This window comes from Myiozetetes cayanensis, unplaced genomic scaffold, assembly GCF_022539395.1.
Source record: "Myiozetetes cayanensis isolate MyiCay16 unplaced genomic scaffold, myiCay2020 scf7, whole genome shotgun sequence".
Taxonomy (NCBI): domain Eukaryota; kingdom Metazoa; phylum Chordata; class Aves; order Passeriformes; family Tyrannidae; genus Myiozetetes; species Myiozetetes cayanensis.
The window spans coordinates 32,818,409-32,832,845 of NW_026087964.1; the positions used below are offsets into that span (position 1 = coordinate 32,818,409).

Sequence of the window (14,437 nt, forward strand, 5' to 3'; positions counted from 1 at the left end):
TTTTAATGAAAAAAACCACCTCCCTCCCAAAATAAAAGAAGCCAAATAAACCAGAAGAACTTTTCTATGTATTTTCTGACACAAGTTTGGAGTAAGATTGCTCTTCAGTACCTGAATTTTCCATGTAAATAGTTTTTATTTTACAGAACTATTCCAGCAAAATCTATCATCTTGAAAAAGTTTTTAGAAGAGTAACATTTTCAACACTTGGAAGTCTATTTGAATCTGGCTGGTAAGCAATATATTAGCTAGCTTTAATTTCATTGTTCAGAAGAAACTTACTAAAAGAATAAACAACTGTTAGATGTTCTATTTTCTCAATGTCTTTCTATTTTCAATATTTACTGTGACAATCCATTAATAAGGTTGTATGTGCAGGGGAGCAGAGCTCTAAATACAGGTTTTTAAATGCCATTTTCCTTTCCTGCATAGGGCTTTCAGTGTTGTGCTGCATGATTTTGATGGCAAATGGAAACCCAGGCTACCTTAACAATTTCCATTTCTCAGTCCTTACACAAGAACTGTGTCCAGAACCTCAATAAAAAAATTGCTATCTGAAATGTATTATAAGTGTTTTCAGTTCACACTTCCAAAAAGGATTTCAAGCCTTTTCCCATTAAGTAAATTACTTGCCAGGTAACTCGGTTGTACACATCACCACATAAACCACTACTACTGAGTTAGCAACACATCAGAGAGAGCAATCAGCTGCCAGCAATAATATTACTTCTTTTTATAAGATGTATAAGAACAGACAAGAGGAAGTAAATGCCATTTGTTTCCATAAAAGCCTGTTCTTTCTATAAATGGTTTGCTAATTGTCACAATGAAATACAGTAGCTTTTACTTTTTGAAAGGCTTTTTACTTTTTTATAGACAACATCTGAGGAATTTTCCTCCTTGCACCCTGAACCAAGAAGAGAGGATAAGCCCGTCCTGCTTGGTGTCTCAGAAGAGCAAGATATTATAGCATCATTAAGTGCTCACCTATGCTGGCCTTTCCCTCAGGATAAACCTAAGTTCTTCTCTCTGAGAACTTGAACTCCATGATGGTTTCTTCTTCATCCCTCTAAAACACTTACCTCTAACATAATTTCTCTTCACTTGGAAAGGCTAGTAAAGCTTCAAGCATCACATTTGAAAGCTAGTTTTAGTGTCTTAAAATTCTGGTACTGTCTGCTGGGAGGAATATACCACTTTGGATTAAAGAAGATAAATTTCTCCCTGTTGTTTTTTTGACAGCAGATGCTTGTCTTTGCGGTTAAAGCTTCTCTTTAATAGACAGTCATTATATTTATTGAAAGAGTGCTGCCGAAGGAATGCAGCGAACAGGTTGAATGCCAAGCCACAAGAAATGTTTCAATAAACATTTCAGGAAAATAATTTATGAACAAACCAACCACATATTTGGCACTTAACAAAACAACTCCACAATTTTGCCCAATTATTGCTAAAAATATTTTGTTTTCCTTCTGTATGACAGTTTTAAGTTCTCTAAAGCAGTCTTTAGGGCAATATATACATTTGATATCAAAGTACAAAAAAAATAGTATGTATTTCAATGTGATTATGCTAACCTGTGGAAAACAGCACAACTTCAGAGAACTGAAATTCATGTAAATATGCTGCATACAAATGAAAAATTGTCCTAAAATATTCCTGTGAAAATAATGTTTTAGTTTTCGCACTTAGACAAAATTTTGTTTGTAAAGACAAAGCACTTCTGGGAAATTTTTTCAACACCTCTTTGATACACCAACTTGATGAATATACCAGATAGTCACTTAGGGATAATTCACAAATATTAAAGATGCCTTTAAAAAAGCAAGTCAGTTCCCTCAAAATCCATCTGCTCTTGGGCAAACTCAAAACAGAAGGGGAGATTCTGCTCCAGTCTTTTGCATCTCTTCTTTTGCAAGGTTTGTCACACTGCAATTCTTATAATTTTTTTTATTTTTTTTTCTGACTTACAGTATTAAAAACCTCAGTTGTAATTTCAGGCTTCGTTTCCTCTTTTTCAAAGTTCCCAGCACATTCAGAACATTCCATGTCTGTCAATTAACTTCTGTCATACTTTGTTTGAAGATGTATGTGTGCATTAAGGACTATGCCAGGAAGGTGACTGCAATGCATGCTGCTCCCTCTGGATATACGATGATCTAAACCCTCTAGTCGATCAGTATAAATCATCATTATTGCCAAGAGGCAATCCTGATACCCTGTTCCTTCTGTCCTCCCAACTGTGAGCATTCACAGCTGTAGCTGAGTGAAGGAGGACACAGAGCAGGATGAGCAGCCACAGAGGTGCTGACTGAAATTGCTACATGCTGCTTCCCACCTTTCCTGGCTGATGCAAATCAGGAAGACTTGCAGGTAGACTCATGTCGATACTCAAGCTGGTAAATCTGTCGCAATTACTTTATCTTACCACGGGGAAATCCTCTATTTTGTAAATGTTTTCCCAGACTGTTTTGGACAACATCTGTCCCATTCCTTTCTATGGAAGGTCCCCTCTAATATTAGATGTCTCAACCCCTTCTGAAACAAGCACACTCATTCTTTCTGCTGAGCAGATCCCAACAAAAATCAAGAGATTTGTTTGTAGACAGCCTTTCTTTACCTAAACCTTTTACTTTTCTGACTGACTTATGCGTATGTCTTATGCTGAAAGTCTTAAGACTCTTGCTGAATAGATTTCTTTTTATTCTTCCAGTTTGCTGCATTATAAGCAGTTATTAAAATGATCTATAATACAGATACTGGATGGGCTACATCAGTGACACTGAAAACAAGATCTACAGGCTGACTGACAGATAATGAAATCAGGTTTCCATGTAGCTGTTGGTAGTCCTAGAAAGGACCAAACTTACCCTACTGTATCATGCTAAGCATGCATTTAGCAAAATGCCGTAAAAAATAGCTGTTTCCTTCAGGCAGTCTGAGAAACTGGCTCCAAAACGTGTATTTGAGTTCTACAAATAATAACTAACTATCACAGTACTTAAAAAAAGCCCAAACACAGGAAGACTATCTTCTGGTTTAAAAATATTTATTTAAAAGAAAAAGAGATCTCTACCCAGATGGCCAGGAAAAAAAATAAAAAATAATCCTCAATTCCCCCCCCATCAAAACCATTTTTCTGCAATTTACCTTTCCCTTAAGTTTCAGCTTCAATGTTTTATTTAAAAAAAACCAAACTGAACTTTAATTTCCTTTTTCTATGTTTTTAGACCTGAGGAAATTAAGTTCCTTTCACCAAAAAGTTGCATGGGATGTGAGAAGAAACCGCAATAAAATGTATTCACAATATACAAGTATAAAAATATCTTGCTTATGATTCAGTACTATAATTTAATAACTTTTTGTTGTTTCATAGGTATCTGGGAAAGGTACAGACACACGTCCCGATCCTGTTACAAGAGGTAGAATGCCAGCATTTGGTACAACATTCCAGGAAAGAGTCAAAGTGATGTTCCTGTTTCCCCTGCAAAAGTAACAAAGACTATCAGCACAAATAACCAATTTAATTATCAGTTACTAATATTAAATACACTAGGATACAGACTGTTTTTCTGGTCCATTAAAAATAATCTTTTAATTTTACGTAATTACTTCATGAAGCAATACCATTTTTTTTTTTTTTTACTTAACTCCTTTGGAGTTGAGTGCATCACAGAAACAATTCTACACAGACAATAATATTGAAAGCAGAAACCCAGAGGATGTAACAGGCTGACAGAGTATAGGTACCTTACCACACCAATAAACATGCACATAAAATACAAGGTATGCAAGTAAATCAAAATACCATGAATAAGAGCAATAAAAAAGAAGGATTTACTTACTTGAGACCATTTCCATCATCAAAGAAAAAGTACTTTGACTTCATGTCTTTTAGGGACAGCCTTGGGTTATCTCCTCTCAACATGATCTTGTCCCAAAGGACCACTTGATTTAGAGCCTAAAAATACAATTATAATTAAATCAGAAAGGTACCTTGGAGGACCACATTCAGACACTGGAATTTCACAGCATTATTTATCTAAAAACACTGAAGTACATGCTTGCAAGCCATAACTAATTTAACAAAATAATGCCTTACAGAGGGGGAATCTAGTACTGCTACGCAGTGAAGTGTGGAACAGAATAAATGAAAACAACAAGGAACACCTTAATAAAACACAAGAAAGCAATTTTAAAAAGTCATAAGCTTCGGAAGACTTACAAAGCATGATGGGTTTTCCTTTTGAATTGCAAAGGGAAATCACTTTAAAAGCAGTATTTATAAATAAGGGACTTAAATTGAGCTATCATGACTCTGCCTAGGCATTTAACATTTTTTCAACTTTAAAGGAAGAAATCTCAATCTGAATTGGAAGTGTAACCCCCCCGGCAACAAAAGAAAAAAAAAAGTAGTGAGACAATTTTGTGCAGCAAGTTAAAACACCCCCAAGCTTTCACTATATCCTTGCAACATGACTCCAGTAGCTTTAACTCCAATTCAGTGACACCACGGCAGCATGGTGTTTCATTAAAACAATTTTTCCATAGGCTGTTCTATACAGCTCCTATGAGATCAGTGAAGAGGGTCTTCAGCTACCCAAAGTAAAGCATCAGTAGCAACTTCAAGGATACAGCAAGGCCAATTATTTCAAATAGTATGGTGAAGTATGACATGAATTACAGGTCTGCAGTAACTGGTACTGGTAAACAATTCTGTGATCTATGAAAAAAAGACCCACTAATCATGAAGGCCAGTAAAAACAGCCCAAGCTAGTAGGAAATGTCGGTGACTTAATTCTTCCCAGTAGAACTACAGAAAGTTTAAAAATAGCTATAGTACTAAAATGGGTAATTGCCTCAACCTTCTTTTTGATACTTACATTGTTTTTTGTTGAATATTCTGCAGACAAATATAGAAACAATTGTTTAACATTCCAGTCAAATATACTCTGCAGATGTATGTGAGTTAAGAAAAATACCATATTGTACTTGAATAACCTTGTTTTACTTTTACTAGATCTAAACAGACTATGATAGTTTCAGCAAGTTCTTACCTTTCAATATACCTCATCTTATTAGTAAATCAGAGCATTTCCATATATTTTAATCTTATTAGTGACAGGTTTTTAATTATGTTTTTTTTACTATTTATGAAATCTAACAACTATTTCTCCTCCAATGATTTAAGTGTTATATATTTGACACTGTAGCTAGTAACCAGAATCCTCAGTTAGACAACCTATTATAAAACCTTAAACATAGAAGGCACGACAGAATTCTTCAGTAAATATCCTCAAGGCAATTATTCATACTATCAGAGAACCCTAGTATACAATTGTGGATCAAAATACAGTAACATTAAACATTATAATAATAATAACTTCCCAGCTTCTAACTTCTCCATTGTGGCTATTAGAAACTCTTTGAATACCCTACACTCTGCCGATTTTGTATTTTTTATTATGCATCTATTTTAGAATTTCAGTCTCTGATTTTAATTTCAGAGGTAAAACTCAGACTTAGGAGCTTACTTCTCCTACTTCCATCTGATAAAAAAATAATCCTCTTATTCCTGTGCAAAACAGACCTGCAAAAATCTGATTTAGTCTGTTTATCCAGCATTCATATCAATGTTGTATTTTGTGTGGTTTGCTTACAGAATGTAGTGTTCTTCAAAACAGGGAAAACTAAACACAGAGGTAATCAATGTCTTGCCTAACAGTGACAAAAAACAGCAGACAGGGAAAAATCCCAAGAATCTCAGCCCAGCTGCAAAGCAAGGCTTAGTGTAATCACCTGAGGTAAAGCATGCTGCCTCATATTTGTGGTACTGACTTCTGAAGAAAAACACAGTATTTTCTCAAAAGCCTAAATCCTAAGGATTTAGTGTCTAAAAACTTACTCAACACAAACAAATGAAAAAAAACCCAGAAAAACCCACAACACAATCCTCTTTCCCCAATATAACCCAGACTAAAAGGGAAGCAAAGAAATAGAGTAGAAAACTGCAAAACTGTAACAGCAATTGAGAAAGAGGACAAAAAATAATGTGATAAATTTTGTAGTACATCATATGCTTCCCAATGAATTTCATACTATTCAATGCTAAAGATTAGAGAGTACAACATCTAAGCAAGTAAAGGATTACAATGTTGTTTTTATTTTTAAAAGAAGACAGGCACTTCTATGCAACTATAGCCAGGACTTTAAAAGCCTCACAACAAAATGAGTTTGAAAGCTGCATGAGTTTCTAGATTTGGTAAGACAATCACAATAGTATGCTATATAAACTCTATCATTAATTCACTCCTCAAACCACCAATATAAACTTCATTCAACAGTAATCCTGTCCAGATGTTAAACTGCACTTGCCATTATTAGATACAGCGCAGTTCACTATTTTAAAAGTAGGCACTAAAAAGAGAAAACAACTTGTCATCTACTAGAGACCGAGCAGCTATTCTAAGCTCTATTTCACTGCCATAGCTATGCAGAATACTACTTTTTCCTGCTTTAAATTTTTATTTTAAGACAAATTGCTAGTTTCCCCAAGTCCTGAATATTTGAAGATTTTAAGGTAACAAAAATATACATCAAAGCATTCTTATTTAAAAAAGTTGGAAAACCATTTTTTTCCATTAAGGATATCTGCAGTAATGTCAAACGTGACGAATCCCAGATCACTTCTTTCTCTAGGTCCAGTGAAATCTTCTACATTTTTTCTAAGACAAAACAAAGCACAAGATTAATCTTTCTCATTATTTGTCTTTTACATGTTACATAAATTATGATTCTTATTTGATATTTCCCGCATCCATTTTCTATATTTTGTTTTAATTACTTTTGGTTAAAACATAATCAACACTACAAACTATCACCCACCTTCTAGAAATTAAGGTGTCCCAGTTTTGAATGACAGGCCTTGCCAGCACAATGGTCTAAGACATATGTAGCCTATAGACCTTTTCTTGTTAACAAAAAATCTGTATCTCTCTGTATCTAAACTGGACATTTCTTTTCAGTAAAATATGTGTTAGCCATCCCCAAATATATAAATCTGATTAGAACACAGTCAGTATAGCTGTCTGCTGGCAACCATTTTCAATATTGTTTCTCAACATTCCACAACCAAAAAAAAGGCAAAAAAAAAAAAGCCTCTAGTGCTCAGTCTTGTACAAGACACTCCATCCATTCCGAAAAGAGTTCATGTGTGTAGTTCACACAAGTTTTGAGATTTAGTTCTATACTGTATAAGCAGCAACATAAAGAAAATGCTCATTTTCCTCTACATTATGGAAAAGTGTATCATTTTGGAAGGCTTCTTTAAAAATCCCCATTTGGAACAATATCTGATATTGCCATACTAAGCCACAATAGAAACTGGAAAAAAAAACTGAAAAAAAAAAAAAAAGAAACAGAAACACAGCAGATATTTCTGTATGTACTCACAAAGCTTATCAATTTGCCAAACTTACCATCTATAAAGAGGAATACCATAAGAAATCAGTTTGGCAATCAGCTACGAATTTTAATTCCTAATGTAACAACTTTTTTATGAATTATGAACCTCATAGTTACATTTATTCAAGTTTGGAAATTAGTTTATTAAAATATCATTTTCTTAAAAAACTAAGTTTGGTAATCTTAAAAAAACAAACAAACAAACAAAAAGTCTACCAATGGATAAAACACTTTTGGGGATATATTAGTTAAGAAAAACACCACCAAAACTTCCCAATTTAGGTCTTGCTATGAATTTCCATTCCTCTGCAAAAAGCAGTATCTTTTGAAGTAGTAAACCTTATCAAGCACTTGACTTCACTTCTTAATCACTGTCAGTCTCATGCAGTAGCAGGTCCTAAGGTTGGGGTCTGCACAATGCAGAAATTCAAGACAAGAAATTGAGGTGTAACATCTCTCAGTAACACCAGATCTGTGTATCACAGACGGCACTAGCAATAAAAATTTCACTCAAATTAGGCATTAGCATGCCAACTCATATACACTGAGCTCACCATAACACTCAAAAATATGCTTTTTATGCCAGTTTTATGCTGTTTGCAACCCTCAGTCTAGCATAAAGACGAGGTCTCTTTTCCTGTGGTATTAAACCAGTCTGAAAGGCGATGGCAGTCCCCACTCTCTATTTGCATTCATCTCCCCTCTCAAATCCTGCTGCTAGCCATCCACTGGTGCCACTTACCTTCGGGTGGCTCCAAAGCATCATTGAATGGCCTGGGTTAAAAGGGACCTTTAAGATCACCTAGATCCAACCTCCCTGCCGTGGACAGGAAAGCTTTTCACTGGACCACGTTGCCCAGAGCTTCACCCAGCCTGGCCTTAAACACCTTCAGGGATGGGCTGCTTTATCTCACTAATCTGGGCCAAAACTAACCACACAAAAAAACATTAGCTGAGTTAAAGCAGCTCACTGAAGTGTCCTATCAGCCTGATTCCCCCCTGGAGCTCTGGTAAAGGGCAATGTGGCCAGAAGCGGAACCAAAGACCTCCACTCTTCGGTGGCAGGAGCAGCTGCTGTGAAACCATTGCCTTAACTTGGCGGAAGTTTCCTATGACAAAGCTTCCCTTCTGAGAAAAAAAAAAAAACAACCACAACTAAACACCACCAAAATTGGAAAAAAAAAGGTTCCCCAGCACAAGTTTGCATGAGAACATTTTGTCTGCGGGCAACACACTTTTGATGTGGTATTACGTGTCCTACACCTGGTGCATCTCGCAGAAGAGAAGCCATCCCAGTCAGTCTGCTTGTCACAGGCAAGAAAGGACGATAGGCTATGTCAACAGAGAAATCTGAGAGGGCTACAAATTAGAAGGCGCTACGACCGCCTTGAACACAGGCTAATCCGTACGCTCATCTGGGTCCCTGCCTCCCCAGACCTGCGGGCAGCACCGGCAGCAGTTCTCGACTCGGCCGGGAGCCGCCGCTCCGGCCCCGGGCAGGGGCTGGCTGCGGGCCCGCGAGCCCAGCAGCGGTCGGGACGGCGCGGGGCCGCTCCCCGAGTCCCCCTCCCCGAGCCGCGCTCCCTCAGGGCTGCCGAGACCCGCCCCGGCGCCCGCCCGGCCCCGCCGTCGTGGGTCTCCCCCATTGGCCGGGCGAGAGCGCGCAGGAGGCCGGGCCCGGGGCGGCCGCGCCGGGGGCCAGGCAGAGCTGCCCCCGCCCGGCACCTGGGTCCCCTCACCCGCCCCGGCCGTGCCCCGCCGGCCCCCGAGCCCCTCCCCTCCCCGGCCGGCAGCAGCCGCTGCCGCCGCCCTCCTCCTCCGCCGCTCCCGCTGCTCTCCCGCCCGCGCTCACAGCGTGACCCGGGAGACGGCGATGCTGACGGGCACGCTGCGCTCCTTGAAAGCGGTGGTGATGAAGCAGCCGAAGGTGAGCGCCGCCATCACGCTGAGGGAGAAGGCGAAGAGCGAGTTGGCCCGGGACAGCACCGTGTTCATGTTCCCGCTCGGCTCGGCCCGGCCGGCGCTGCGGCCGCGGATCGGGGCGGGGGGGCGGGCGCGCGGACGCGGCAGGAAGCGGCGGCGGCGCCGGCAGGGAACGGGCGCGCGACCGCCGGCGGGGGCGTGGCCTCTCCCGGAGCCCGCCCGCCCGGCACGAAGCCACGCCCCCTGTCGGTGCTGGCCCCTGCGCATGCGCCAGCCTTCTCCCACTTCCGCCAGGCGTTGGGCGGGCCCGGCCCCGACATGGCGGCGGGGCGGGGACTCGGGGCCCACCCCCCTGTCCGCCCCTCAGGGGGGGCTGGGCCTTCTCTGGCACCGCCCACAGTGGGGGCTCCGCAGGGGTTGCGAACTTTGCTGTAGAGTGTGAAAGCTGATTGACTGTCATAGCACTGCTCGTACGGCGCTTCTGCGTACGTCTAGCGTACAGAAGAGAAAAGCTCATGGAGGCAGGACGTGGTCGCTCAGTTGCGCCCCGTTTAGCCCCCCGTTGGTTTATTTTCCCTGTCTGCCCTGCGTGGCCGTGGGAGGTCTCCGGTGCGGCGGCACAGCCGTGTGCCCCGGGAGCGGCCCTGGGGGAGCTGCCTGCGGCTCTCACCATATATGTTCTTCTCAGTTCTTGCAGGATTTATTTCGTTTGTGTAATAAAATGTAAATAACGTTTGAGGCAAAGGCTTGCGTTTTCACTTGAAGTCTGTATCTTGCTTTCACTGGTACTGTGATTTGCCATTCCCTACCTTTTTTCCTGTAGGATGTTCCTATTCATTTCCACCTTGTTACATACATTCTCAGTATTGCCTAGAAACCTCATTTAGTAGCTGGGCATGTTACTGGAATACTTTTGTTTACCAGATGGCTCGATAATCCCGCACTGTTCTCAGGATGAGACAGTCTTTCACCTTACTCTGCTGATTTAGTTGAAATTCCACTTCAAATTGGTGCTACCAAAGCTTAATTTATGTAGTGACTCTTCTCCAAGGCCCCACTTCCTGCCCATTCCTGCATCCTGGTCCTGCAACATTACAAGTGTGAAAACCAAGGGGAGTGAGAGATTCTACAGTGCTTTGGGTTGAGAGTTTTTTGGTGTCTCCATCCCTTACATTACTGTATTAAGTATACCAGGCTGGATTAATGCAGATTTCTCAGGGCTGACAACAGGTGTCAGCAGTGGTTTAGTTATATTTAACTTTCTCTTCCCAGCCCTAAGGTTTCCGAGTTGCAAATGCTGGAGGAGGAACAGGAGCTCAGATGCAGGGGTCTGAAAGGGTGGGAGGCCTCGTGGTGACTGAAGGGATAGGAAGAAGGTGGGGACTGTCAGGCCCTTCTGAAATACCTGTCTTCTGTCATGATACCTGTGTTCTGTCTTAGGACAAGAGGGCACGGACTTAAGCTCTGCCAGGGGAGGTTTAGGTTAGATATTAGAAAGAAGTTCTTTACAGAGAGAGTGATCAGGCTTTGGAATGGCCTGCCCAGAGAGGTGGTGGATTCACCATCCCTGGAGGTTTTTAAGACAAGGCTGGATGTGGCACTGAGTGCCATGATCTAGTAATCACAGTGGGGTTGGATCAAGGGTTGGACTTGATGATCTCAGAGGTCTCTTCCAACTCAGTTGATTCTATGATTCTATAATTCTATGATTCTATGATGCTGCTATGTCTTTTCCTTCCAGTAGCTGAGAGTCAGGTCTGGGATTCAGGGAAGAAAAGTCAAGGAATAGAAAAGGAAAAAGATCATACTCATGCTTTTGGTTTCCACTCAGACTATGTCTGTTTAGCACTTTTATTAAGCGTAGGATGTTAAAGTACCTTTGGGGACATGCCTTGCTGTTGGGACCCCGTGTTCCACTCTGCAGTTGGTTTCTGTGTGTCTCTGCAATTCCCACACTGAAACCAGTTTCAGGCCCGAAGAGAGGAGGCTCTGTAGGAATGTCCCTTTGGTAAGCTCCTTACCAGTTTGCATTTCGTAATTCTCAGCCTCCTGGTATTTCTAAAGAGTTCCAGCAGCACAGAGAGCTTCTTGTTTAAAGTTTTTTGTTTTCTTGTTATTATTTTATGCTATTCCAAACAATAATTATTGTGATGATTTATGATCTAGAACGTATTGTTACTGAATGTGGGTGCTTTTCCCCAAAATATTTGAAGACTTAGAAGCATCAAGGAAGCTTTTACTGCTAACAGGGTAACCTAAAGGTTTCAGAAATTGTAAAATGTCTGCTGTAATCAAAAAGATAGTTCAACTGTGAACATTATTATTTTCTTGTCTCTACAACCAAGGGCTTAATTGCCTTTTTTTCTTGCTTTTAGTTCTTATAGTTCCTGTTTAGAGTTTTTCATATTAAGCAATTGTTTGTTTAATAAAAGTGGCTGTTGGGGAAAACTTAAGTAACAGGCAGAACTTACAGGAGTTAAGTTGTGAAATTTCCAAAGCCGTAGTCAAGTATCAAAATCAAAGGGTTTATCCAAATTCACGTGTTCTTAAGGCAGTGAATAAATATGGCTGTTGTTTGTGTAGGTTTGGATTTATTTTAGTAGAACCTTTCAATAAATGTCACTTAAAAGTACAGTATGCAGGGGAAGACAGATGGTGTAGTTTATTCAAGGACTGATATGTTATTGTTTCAGAATAAGGAAACCTATAGCTTTTTAATGACTGAAATTTTGCAAAATCAAAATTGGAGAAACATTTTGAAACAAAGAAGGCGGTTGTGAAGGAAGAAGGGAAGATAATTATTCACACTAGCTGTTTGCTTGTACATTCCAAACTGTTCTGTGAAAAATATAAAATCTGGTATTTTGTAAAGAATAGTGACGTAATATTAATGTTGAAAGTCACTGTCAGCTAAAAAGTTATGTTGCTCTGAATAGATCAAATACTATAATTATGAAAACAAATTTATAGAATCTTGGGGAGGCAGAAAGGTTTGGGAGACCATTTCCAAGATGCAGTGGTATACATTACACCCTAGCAGTGTACTCATACCAGACCAGCAGGGAACCTAAGGCATGGCAATGCTCAGGCTGGTTCTTATTTCAAGAAATTTCATATTTTTCATTACAAACTCATTGAACAAAATCCAGAGATACGATTGGGAACAGGTCTGAAATGTGGAATTCTTCCTTCTTCTATCGTTCCCCAGAATTATCCTACTTTGAAATTGTGTTTTTGTGCACTCTTTGATCTGTTAAACGTGTTCTTTTTTTATAGTGTTGGCACTTCAACGGGATTGATCCCTGTCAGCAGCTGATGATTAGTAGTCTCCTGAGGGAGAGTAGCTTGAGCTCTTTGGTTGATACATTTCTACTCAGATGTTCAGGTTACAGTGTGATTCCTTTAATCATCTATAAACAAAATGTCAAGTGTTGACACTAACCATCAACAGAGATTACTATATGTCCTTTGTTTTCACTCTGAAGTCATGTTGGTTCTAACATGGTACACACAGATGGGAGTGTCAGGGTGGCTGAGAGTTTAGGGTGTATGGTTTGTGAATTTCAAGTGAAGGGGAGATGTTAACTTCAGCCCATGTGGCAGCACCTTTGGTCTTCTTGGGACTTAAGTCTCTGACTAATTTTACAGGTCAAAGTTTAGGTGCCTGTAGCATCTTTGGCACCCGGATAGGTAGATGAAGACTGTATAGATAACTTTTTTTGATCTAGGGATGTGTATCTACTTTCTGATTTTTTTTAACATAAATGTCTAAATACTTTCTTAAATTCATCGTCTATTAATTACTGAAATGATAATTCTTTAAGAGAGAATAGCTACACACAGCCTCTCAGGCAACTCTGGGTAGGAAGACGATTAAAATAAACATGACCACAAGCAGCTTGGGGAACTTTTGTCTCTTGCAACATGCCCCTTTCAGTTAGCACCTCTTCTGGGTGGGGCATTTTTACAGCTGGTGTGAGAAGGCTGTGACTAACAGAAGTAGGCTTTTTAAACCACATTAAAGGGGTTTTGTTTCTAACCTTTTTCTCACTCTATTTTTTTTTTTTTTTTTTGCTTTGGATCTACAAAGTATGAAGAATAAAAAGATAAGCAAGAACAAATTTTCACTTGCCTTTATAGTATTATTGTGAGTCCTTCAGCAAGAAAATCTCAGGGTAAATTTCTGATTTCAGAATGAACTTGATACTTTAGAACACTGTCTTATGTAGTAGCATAAATAAAACCTGCATTGGAAAAGGAACCAAATATTCTTGGCTACAAAGTCAGTATGTTTTGAAGCCTGACACAGTGAATTTTTGGCTCCTGGGAGGTTTGTCCATTCTGTGGCATCCTAGGTAAAGTCATTCGTACATTACTGATTCACCCTAACCTTTCATTGTCCTTTGTATTCTGTGGCAAGAAGCTGGGTGCTACTGATCCACCTCACCCTGATTTTATGCCATTCAATCAGCTAGTTACCAGTTCTTCATCACAAAGTATTTTTATGTCTGTTTTAAAAGTACCAAGCAGAAGCTGTCATGCCTCAGCTTGAGGAAAAGGAGGCTTTACAGGCTCTGTCACGATGATATCATTTAGCTGATACCAGTTTTAGTGGATAGAAAAACATTTCTGTTATGAACACTAGTCATGGGAGTCAGCATATAGTGACATATGCTTGCAGAATAAACTTTTAACTCTTATCCCTACCAAGTCATGATATTGACTGTGTATTTTCCTTTTATTAAGAATGTTCTTAGGCACAAAAATGTACTTTACACAGAATGAGGCAAATTAAACCACTCAAATTAAACCACTCTTGGTCTAGAAGAAAACCTGAAAAAGTTTGGAAAAGGGAGTATTAAGTTAAACAGATGATTTCAATCTTTTTAAAAATAAAAATATTTTTTTGAAGAAAAAAGTTAAAGAAAAATTGAAAGACAGCCTATAATCTGGAATAAAATTAACAATTTTGAAATGAATTCAAATTGATGGCAAAATATTCACAACTCAGATTTTTTTGAGCAAATTTTTCAGTTTAGAATAATTGACA

At 39.6% G+C, this 14,437-nt stretch overlaps 1 protein-coding gene across 1 annotated transcript; it reads right to left on the reverse strand.

Annotated features, from left to right (window-relative positions):
- Positions 1 to 3,032: 3,032 nt before the first annotated feature.
- On the reverse strand, positions 3,033 to 9,529 carry SPCS3 (signal peptidase complex subunit 3). The gene is made up of 5 exons (XM_050338188.1): positions 9,317 to 9,529; positions 6,650 to 6,725; positions 4,884 to 4,958; positions 3,846 to 3,961; positions 3,033 to 3,484 (listed from the first exon to the last, which is right to left on the reverse strand). Exons 1-5 carry the CDS (start codon positions 9,457 to 9,459, stop codon positions 3,352 to 3,354), a joined length of 543 nt encoding a protein of 180 aa, XP_050194145.1. The 5' UTR covers positions 9,460 to 9,529; the 3' UTR covers positions 3,033 to 3,351.
- Between the last annotated feature and the right edge of the window lie 4,908 nt (positions 9,530 to 14,437).

Coding starts and splice junctions, on each gene's coding strand:
- SPCS3 (XM_050338188.1), bottom strand. CDS start 9,459: ATGAACACGGTGCTGTCCCGGGCCAACTCGCTCTTCGCCTTCTCCCTC. Junction 6,726..9,316: donor GCCGTCTCCCGGGTCACGCT/GTGAGCGCGGGC, acceptor GTTTTGTCTTAG/AAAAAATGTAGAAGATTTCA. Junction 3,485..3,845: donor GATGATGGAAATGGTCTCAA/GTAAGTAAATCC, acceptor TTACTTTTGCAG/GGGAAACAGGAACATCACTT.